The sequence below is a fragment of the Merops nubicus genome, unplaced genomic scaffold, assembly GCF_000691845.1.
Source record: "Merops nubicus isolate BGI_N331 unplaced genomic scaffold, ASM69184v1 scaffold3429, whole genome shotgun sequence".
Classification (NCBI taxonomy): domain Eukaryota; kingdom Metazoa; phylum Chordata; class Aves; order Coraciiformes; family Meropidae; genus Merops; species Merops nubicus.
In genome coordinates, this window is record NW_008628855.1 from 14,436 (window position 1) to 24,692 (window position 10,257).

General features: G+C 39.6%; 1 protein-coding gene across 1 annotated transcript in view; it reads left to right on the plus strand.

The window, feature by feature from the left end:
- The window catches only part of BAZ1A (bromodomain adjacent to zinc finger domain, 1A), a 62,327-nt gene that overhangs the window by 14,177 nt on the left and 37,893 nt on the right, over positions 1–10,257 (plus strand). Inside the window, 2 exon segments of the mRNA XM_008946781.1 lie at positions 3,264–3,407; positions 9,201–9,302. Coding sequence (XP_008945029.1) covers positions 3,264–3,407; positions 9,201–9,302 — 246 coding nt within the window.

Genomic DNA, 10,257 nt, shown 5'->3' on the forward strand with positions numbered 1-10,257 from the left:
AAAAAACCAAAACAAATCAACCCAAAAAACATAGGAAAGGTTCCAAGAAGTACTTGGCCTATAACATCAGCAACCTCCAAGAGCTTCTCTTGAATGTAGCAAAAAAGAAAGCCGGAGCATAAAGGCCATCCCGTCCTTTGGACAGGTCAGAGGACTGTGGCCTGTGGCGCAGGAGGAGGTGTGCAGAGCTCTTTGAGTGTGGGGCAGTCCTTTTGCAGATGGACTGTTGCAGCTTTCGGCTGCCAGTGTCTGAGCTGGAGTTGCTGGGGCTACTGTGTAAAAGTTCTTGATGGCTCTGTTCTCAATTTACCTCATCCTTTCCTGAGTACCTGTGGGATCCAGTTAGCGTGGCTGTCAGCATTTTCACAATATTTGTTGTTTGAAGAAAGTGCTGGCTGACAGAGGGGGATATTCAGGTACGTATTGAGGCGCCCACAGTTCTACATGGGAAATAGGGAGCCTAGGTTGACTATGACACAAATGCTGTAAAGGTATTAAGATATCCTTCCTATAAAGTATTTCAAAGTAGTAGACTTCACTTGAGTGTCTTGCTTCATCTTTCAGCTCTGCTGATTTCTGAGCTTTATCATAGAAAATAAGTTGTGGTAAGTGAACTTGGGGAAGAGTGAGGTTATTGTGAAGACTTGACTTTTGTTCACACTAGAAGCAGTGCCTTCTCTTAGCCCAGGGAAGTGGCTGCTACTAGCCATGACTTGATGGCAGCAAGGCTCAAGAGAGTCTTTATTTGTAGAGTATTATTTCTTTAATGCCAGAAGGAATGATTGCATCACTTTCTTTAATCCCCTGACTATCAATAACCATTTAATTTCATTGGATTATGCCTTTATTGAGCTAGGTAATGTGTGTTTCATCCCATTCCTTCCTCAAACATTTCTGGAAATTATTTGAATGAAAGGATAGAGTATCACTTGCTTTGTGATAGCTTATTCCATGGGTCGTTCTCCCTGTTTAATAATAAAAAGGGAAACAAAAAATAAAGGGAGCTGTGCCTGGGATTTTGTCCTTTATTGAATCAAGTGTATAGAATATATAATTTGTGTTGTTACAGGAGGACTTGTGGTATGTCAATGACAGGGCTGTATGATCGGTAAGTTAGGTGTTGGTAAAATATTCGGTTACTAAATATGCAAGTCTTTTTGTCCAGGAGGATTGATTTGTGAGAGTGTGTGTGTGTGTGTGTGAGCCTCTTTGTCCTTTGACGGCACTGGATGGGGCAGGCTGGGCTTCAGCTTTCCTGTGGCTGTTCCACTCGGATGCAAGTTTCGTGTATCTGCGCTCCCTCTAGTGGTTCCCAAATAGAGAGCGAATTCGTGTCAGTAGTAAGCATTGGTGCCTTTTGATTCTCTTCCATTAAAGTTAATTTTAAAGTGCTTTTTAGATTTAATTGAACTCTCTAGGCAATATATTTTATAATATGAAACATAAATAATTCAACTAAGGTGTCTTCTTGTAGCAGATGGTCTTTGCTAGATGAAAAAAAAAAAAAAAGTATAACATCACACATCCTGCCATGTATCCAGTTCCATATTATTTAGTATGAAGGGGATGCTGTCCCATATATTGGCAACCCAAAATACTGTAATGACAGACTTCTCCTGGGGCTCAGCTGAAGTTTGGTGCTTGGCCTTACCTTTATGGGGCTCATTGGACTTGGACTTGCTTCGTGAACAACTACTAGGCTTTGTCTCCTTTACATACTTGGGTGCAAACATGCAGTCCTTTTAGATTTGCACAGTTGATTAGCTGGGTTCCACTCACCAGGAAGACTTGTCTTCCAGCCCAGGCAGCTTTGGAAGTGGGACTGGCTATGTTGGCACAGCAGCGTGCTTGCCATCAGTGAGCCCAGCAGGCTCGGGCTGCCTATGCATGGGGGAGTACCTGGTGTCCCTGTGGATAATTAATCATTGGTTGTATTGTTGTCATGAGGAGTATATAAGTTTGGAGGTTTTAAAATTAAATTTGTTTTATATTTTTAGAAGTAACATATTCCATTGGAGTATTCTGGAGTTTTCTCCCAGTTGGAGAGAGGCTCGGGGAGGGCAGCTACAGGCACTAACCGTGTTGCTGGTCCTAGCTAAATTCACAAGTGAATACAGCCTAGGATATTTTCATGTTTTCAACTTCTCTCCCTTTGCCCCCTCCCTCTGGCTCCCAGTGTGTGTAGATTTTGTATAGTACTGTCTGATTGCACAGAGAGGTGTTTAAGAAATGTTTTTACATTGTTTCCTTTTTGCTAGTGTTCAGCTCGGACAGAACACTTGGAATTTGTCATAGATTGTTTGGGTTTGTTTGTTTGTTTTGAACTTGAGTGTGATGCCATGCTAATTCAGGCCCCGTGCTTCATGTATTCTCCCATTTTATTCATTTCAAGTGACAGTGTTTGGTACCCAGAGAAGAAAATTATTCTGTGTTCTTTCTCTCTGCTCCACCACCCCTCTTCCCTTTTTGAGCTTTTAGTGGTAGTATGTGATGCCATCCATTGACTGCAGTAGTTAATTGTCATGAAGTAGACAAAGCTTTAGGAGATTGGACTGAAAAATAGAAACCATGGAATTCCAGAAATGGGTGAAAGTTAGTTAAGAACCAGCTATAACACCCAGCATGGTGTGTTGATCAATTATACTTTTTAATAGTACTTAATTTTGTCTTTTATAACTAGCATTCAGAATGGTGAAGGGATAGACTTGTTTTGTCAATTGTGTGCATGACAGATGGAGCCTTAATATGTGTCAGCAGATAAATAGGCCATTATTAAGATTAGATGCATAATGATGATTTCAGCCTTGTTTATTTAGGTCATAGACAGCAGTAGATCTCTTATAAGTAAAAATACTTTGGGATCTGAAAACCTTTTTCTTTTTTTAGACAGCTATCAAAATGTAGAAGGTTTGGTGTGTAGTTTTAAAGTAACACATTAAGTTAACTTCTAGTTTACTGAAGTGAGAACTGGGAAAAAAAAAAAAAACAGATTATAGTCACAAGTAATTCTACCAGTGACTTGATTTGTTGTCCTGAGTAGTGAAGCTGATAGCTGTGTAAGCAGATGAATTTGTTCATTTATTAGATGGAACTCATGAAATTAATGTTCTATCTAATATTTCAGTGCAAGGTATTTAGATATTTACTTACTTAGTAGATAATTTGTCTCATATCTGAATTCTTAAAATAACATCTGCCACACCTTCAGACTCCTTGTACCCAGTCAAAGACTCTAACAGTAATAAATGTCTGCTTGATTTCAGGTTGCAGTGTAAGATTTTGGAAGTCATAGCTCCAGCCCATCATAATGGAATGGCAAATGGCCACGCCAGCAGCACTGACAGAGAGACAACTCTCATCAGCGACAGTGACGACTCGGAAACGCACAATAGCTCTGCACAAAATGGGTAAATTATACTTGTACAGTCTAAAGCATTTGGCCTGGGTGGAAATGAGGCAAAAGCAGACATAACAGGGTCTGACCAAAACAAATTACTCGATCTGTGTGGATCACGAGCGGTCAGCCGGCTGAAGGTGACAAGCTGAATAGTGACAGGTGCCAGTTATGCTGCATGTAATCCACCAGAGAACTGTGCACCATGAGAAATGGAGTGCCTACAGAACGATCGCTCTTAATCTGTCTGGAGTGACAGTGTTTCTGTTGAGACATGGTGGAAGAGCCACGTACGCCTGTCACTAGTCCTCTTGGTGCTGCAGAACCTGTGCTGCTACAGCTTGGAAAACTGCAGTCATGTTCTGCTTTTCCACGGTCTGGTACCACTTAGTGTGGTGTACAGCTTTGTTTCCATCAGGGAGCTCAGGGTTGAGATTGCCTTAGAGGATATGATTTTACTGGAACTCTCTGAAAAGTCTTCCCAGAGGCTTAATATGTGTCCAAAATATAAAAATATACAAAGCTTTCTTCGTTGTGCATATGTCTATGTAAGTATATACCATTGTATTTCATGGATTTGATTGTGATTTTAAGTGCAGTGAAGCAGTGTGTCCTAAGGAACTGCCTGTAGGCTAGAGTAGCTTAATAACATTGAGTAAGAGCCTGTTTGCTATCATTGTGGTGTTTAATCTGGAGTATCCCTTTACTGACCCTTAATTGAGCGTATATACAGCTTATCCTAGCAGTATAGTGGGAAGAAAGATTTCTGTGCTTCACAAGCACAATGTTGATGAAAGAAGAGGTTTTGAAGTGGGCCCTAAACCTGTATCTGGCAACATACAGGCTTTACATGAATTGTCATTGATGTTGTGATAGCATGTGGATGCAGAAGTTGTTATTATTGTTTGCTGCATGAAGACTTCCATGTCCTGACATGCCTTGTATAACTAGGGTGGAGTTCCTCACTTGGCTAAAAAAATAACATGGGAGAAAGAAATTTTAAAATTCTCTGCTGTCCCTTGAAGGTGGTGTCCAGGTTGTTCATGAAGAGGTCCTATGTCTTTGAGACAATAAATGAATTTTTTGTGTTCCACAAGGCATATGGCATTTGAAAGGAGATTATTCTTGGAATTATGCAAGCACGCACAGAGCTGGCTGCGGGATTGATCCCTTTTTATTGCAGTCACTTCCATGCATGCAGAGCTGGTAGTAAGACTGAGTCTCACACTCCCAGTCATTCTGTGGTTCTCCCCAGCTGATTACCTGTTTTGACAATGCAGAGAAGCTACAGAAAAGAATTTCCTTTTCTTAGAGAAATCTTGTGAGAATATACAGCTCTTTGGAAACAGTGTTCTGTGGTGTACCTAACATTTATGCTGCAAGCTTAAATTGCAAGACTCATATGGCTTTAAGTAAGTTGTTTTATAACAAATGCAAGATTGTAGGAATGCTTCAGTTCTGGATGTATTCTGAGTCTGTGCAAACTTGGAAAGTATTATTTGCTGTACCTGTAAAAACCTATCTGAAATACAGTGTTGTCAATTTTTGTACATTGCCATTTAAGATTCCTTATACTGTTACTCGTAACAAGCAATCCCACTGAACTGAGTGACATAGTGTTGCAGCCCTGATCCTTCGGGGACTGTATTTTGCTGCTTATGGAGAAAGTTGGATATGGAGAGTATGGATGTTATTTGCTTGGGACCGAAGCTTAGCTGATATGTGCAGCACCACAGCTCTGCCTCCCTCTGGGCACAGATCTCCAGGTTAGAGACCCAGCCTTCGTGCAGAGCTGCAGTGTGTTAAACAATGGTGCAGCAGATGCTCGGTGTGTTTGGGGAGGGGGGAGGGAAGCACAGCACAGATTGATGGGCCATCTGCAAATATTTTTCCTATAGAATCTGCAAGGCTAGAGAATCCTAACTGAAAATAGATGTAATTAGAGATCCCAGCATTTCTTTGACCCCTACCCCTGTCTGTGTGGGGCAGAAATAGCCATGCATTCTGTACCAGTGTTTCTCCTGACATGTTTTTTTTTTTTTTTGTTCTGCAGTAGGAGCTGAGGTTGTACAGGGAGAAAGAGGCCCCAGTGCTCTCACTCCTGCCCTCCCTCAGAAAATCAGGCTACCTTGAAAAGCCTAGGTTACGAAGCAGAAAGTAGCAGCAATCTTCTGAGATCTTAAACTGTTGATATGGGACCCTCTGGTACCATAGGATAGTGGTGGTCATACAGCAGCAGTGTTCAACCTTAAACTGCTAGCCCTAGGGGTAAGGTTGAACTCTTGTATTCACTTTAGCACTCAGCAGCAGACTGGGGATTGAGGGGCTTGTACTGCCAAATACGTGCAATACTAGCCGGAGCTTAATTCATGACATTCCTCCTGCTAGGACTATGGGTAATGTAAACAATCAACCACATCAGAAATACTAGGAAAAAAGTTTCTTCTTCGCTTGCTGGGTGGTTTGTGACAGTAAATTTGGGTGTTTGTTCAGTTTGAAGTGAAGTATCATCTTCATTTTGGAGAAGGTTTAATTGTTTCTCTAACTTCTGGGTTGCAAGCAGAGGTAACAACGTTTTTGGAAATAATGCTAGTGGAACCTTACCATCCAGTTTGTTTACCATCTTCAGCCTAGTTTTGTGCCCCTATTTTGGGCAGAAATTATGAACAGTGTATATCAAAAAGTGGGATCATAGCTTGTCATTAAAGTTATACAATGTATCTGTAGAACAAGTCTTTAATTCTTATCTATCTACTTTCCTTTCTTCCTCTCATCCCTCCATTGGCTGAATCTAAGAATAGTGATGGTAGGTCTTAGTCCACTTGGTATTGTAAGGAATGACCGAAGTACTGGATCCAAGGCAATTTAAAATCTTTATGAGAAGGTTCAAAGTCAGGATTTTGTTGCAAAGTGTTGTTGTCTTGTCCCCAGACCGGTATAAGAAGCGTTCTGTTAACAGTCTTCAAGTAGCTGTACTTCCATGTTGATGTTTCAGTCAGACTCTAGAAAATACTTGGGGTTCCAAATGGGCAGTTGTAATTGCTCAGTGTAAAGTAGCTCAGCAGCAGCAGCAACCTTCAAAGGTGTGCAGAGGCCAGCTTTTCTGTCAGGATCAAGATATTGACAGATTAACTCTAAGACCTACACTGGAGCATAAGGAAATCATAATTGATGGTGTTATTTAGCTAATGTTCTTCAAGGGAGCTTTTTCCATTCCCAAACTCAGTCAAAGAGAAGAAGAAAAGCCACTGCATCTTTTTGGAGGAGGAGGAGGACAGCATTCATTTTAGATGTGCTCCTCATCCTCTAACCCTCAGTGGTTTTCTGTGTAATTTTTCTAGTTCTCTTAACTAGACTCAGACCATACAATATAGGTATGTCATGTCCTGGATGAGGACAACTTGCCCTTCTAAGTTACCTAAGTTTCTTGGTAAAGCTACCTTGGGACTGTGCTGTCTGACTATAATACAGCAGATATATCCAGGTCATGTGGTCACCATGCCAAAGTAATTGAAGGGTTGACGAGATTATTATCTGTTGGTGGTTCTGAGTAACCTCATGCAAAAAAATGCAAGACTCTGCCAGGTGCTGGGCATGTTTACTTGAGAGCAGTAGAAACTAGTGTACTGTGGGTGAGCCCGTCCCAGCCTTCACCTGCCAGTTACAGCATCCTCTCTCTTTTCCTCTGGATCTGGCGGTTGGTCAGAGCTGTCCTGTGAGCACTTGCTGTAGGGGATCTCTGCTGTGAAATGGGTCTAATCTTTGGTGACTCAAGTATTTTATATAACACACTCTAAAGTAAAATATAACAAAAAATAAATTACTTCTATGCCAAAACAACTAAATAATCAATATAATTTTTAAAGCTTTCTATGTGTACTGAATGACCTTTTTCTTCTTTTTTTGCCCTAAGCAAAGTTTTTACTTTTAAATTTGGATTTATGGAGGATGATTTCAGGAATATGTTAACTTCTTAGCTGGAAACTAAAATATTTGGCAACTCAAACTAAGCCAAAAAAACCTTAGTGTGTTTGGAAAATAGGTTGGGCCTATTGTATGTGATCCACTGACAGTGAGAGACGGATTTACTCAAACTAAAAATTCAAAGTTAGGGATATAAGAGTTAACAATTTGAGTGTTGTTTGGATGCTGCTTTTGATTAGAGCCAGTATCAGAGCTTAGAAACTTAAACATGTATAAACTAATAAACTAATATGTATAAGCTAATAAACTTCTGGTACAGCATTAGCACTCTAATGCGTTGTGCTATCTGAGTATTATCTGTTTGGATCCTTCGTTAGCTTGTTAGACTGAAGGACTGGAAAAACGGATGTATGGTGAGGGAAATATTTTCTGCCCCTTCATTTGTTTTTAACTGTTGATAATTTAATCATTGTAAATTGTTTCTGTAGAAATTTGCAAATTAATACAAAGTGGTACTAACTGTGGATAAGTACTGTTTCTTTTACACTTCATTTGTAGGAATTAATGTATTTATTATTAGGCATCTGAATGTTACATTTCTTTGGACTACTGCTTCACAGAACTGGTGGGGAAAACTAACAATTGGAGCAAATTTAATATTCAATAATCTTGCAAAGTAAAGCGCTTCATATTGTACGTGTTCTTCATAGGGGTAAAGAATGAATGATATGTTGATTTATTCTGTTACAGACTCTACCTTCAAGCATTTTGTAAATGCCAGAAGGACTGATGATGATGAAATGCATAGCTTTAAATCTCCTACTTCATCCACATAACTTTCTCACCTTCCCTTACCAATGAAATAAGACAACAGTTGAATTCTTCCTGGTTAGCAATATGACTTTTGATTACAAGTTACCACCCAAGGAGAAGTTACTTTTGTTGTTTAATGGCAAAGCGCAACATTATTTAAAGAAACTATCAGTAGTTTGCCTCAGTTCATGAAGTCTGTCCATAAATCTGCCCTCCTACTTGAATTATATTGTCTATGGCAAACCCCCTCTCTTTTTTTTTTTTTTCAAGAAGTGACTTGTACTTTGGTAACACACCAAACCTGGGTGGTTATTCTCCTAGGAAGAAGTGTAAGAGAACAGTTAGTATCACGTTAAAACTGAAGTAATGTTTTCCAGGGAGTGGAGAGGGAATCTAGTTCCCTGTAGCTAATAGCTGGACAAGGGAAGTATATTTTGGGGAAAAAAAAAAAAACATGTAAGTCAATAGGCATTTATTCTAAAATGTATATGCATTTTCTTACAATTCCTATTATTTTCAAAATGTTGTTGGTGAGAGTGTTTTACTAATTTATATTTCAGAAAAATAATCTACCTGGTTTTTATTCATTTTGAGATGTGATCTGTAGCTTGATGGCTACTACTTTTATTCATTTTATTTGATACTGTCTTTTGGACTCCTTCCATGTTATCTTTTTCTTCTATTTCCTGCCTTCCTGTTGTCATCATGAGTACTGAGAGTATTAAGGAGATGTTTTTCTGAGGGATAGGGATGTATCACTACTTGTCTCCTCTTTGTTCTTCCTTCCCTTCTAATCTCGCATCTCCACACTAAGAAAACCAACATCCACAGCTCCTTTTCCTGTTCCTTGCAGGAAATGGCTTTAATGCAGATGTAAATCTAGTGTCAGAAAAGCTGGCAGAAGTGAATCGGTCCTTTTTGGTACCGTTGGAAGTTACAGCCTGTATAACTATGGATGGGTATTTTCAAGAGGCCCACTGTGTGTGTGTACAAATATATTACATGTCTACAGAACAAGACTAATGTGTTTTGATTATAGCTAACTGTATTTTTAAACTTCTTTTTTTAGGGAGAAGAAAGCCATAATTGATCCTTCTTTGTTCAAATACAAAGTCCAACCTATTAAAAAAGAACTAAATGAAACTGTTATTGTTAAAGCATCTCAACTAAGGTAAAAGTTTGTATATGAAAGCTAAAAATTGTACTTTGTGCGAGTTGCTATGTAAGACTGTAAGATATTTTTGATATAAAATGATTTTTTAAAATGATGTTAAAACTGAGGATTGGCAGCACTGGAACAAAATACTGTGTTTCAGAGACAGCGTTTCTGCATTGTAGTACAGAACTGTACTGCACTTCTGTACTGTAGTGTTTCTGTGTAATACTGTGTTTCTGTAGCAAGGGTTACAAGCTTACTAGACTTAAGAAAGACACCAAGTCCTTACAAGCTTCTGCTTTTTGTGGCACCCAAGTGAGACCTGCTGTAGCTTCTAATAGCTGTGCTTAGTGCTGTGACTGATGGGAGTAGGTGGAGAAAACGTTTTGAGGGCCCTGTTCTATAAAACTGATGAACTGTGTCATTGTGACGTCCCTGTCTCTGAGAGCAGACATGTTGAGTTGAAATACTGGAGCAGACATCAACAGTCAGACTGCTTTAAAAGAGAAAGCTGCAACGAGTTTTTGCTTCTCAAATAACATAATTCTGTCTTGAATTTAGTTAAAATATTTTGTGTTTGTTTGGGGTGTGTTGTTTTTTGGGTGTGTTTGTTTGTTTGTTTGTTTGTTTTTTGAGTAGGTTGTTCATCAAAACTTTGGAACTGGATACTTCTGGAAAACAAACAAACCAAACCTAAACTAAAACTCCAAACTTCAGAAGTTTCAAGTTATTTTGTTCCAGCATGAATTGAGATTATTTTTTTTCATTAACTACTCCTGTGTAGTTGGTTTTCTCCTTTCCATGAGGTTGTGTGGGTTCCCTGGGATGCCAGGAAGCATTTAGAGCACGTGCTGTCCTGTGGCAAGGAGTGCCACAGCCCAACCAGGCACTGTGTGATTTCAGTCCTCTTGGCTTGAGAGTTCTGTGCACTGCCACCCAGTCTGCGAGATGTGGATGCTGCTTTCCTGCT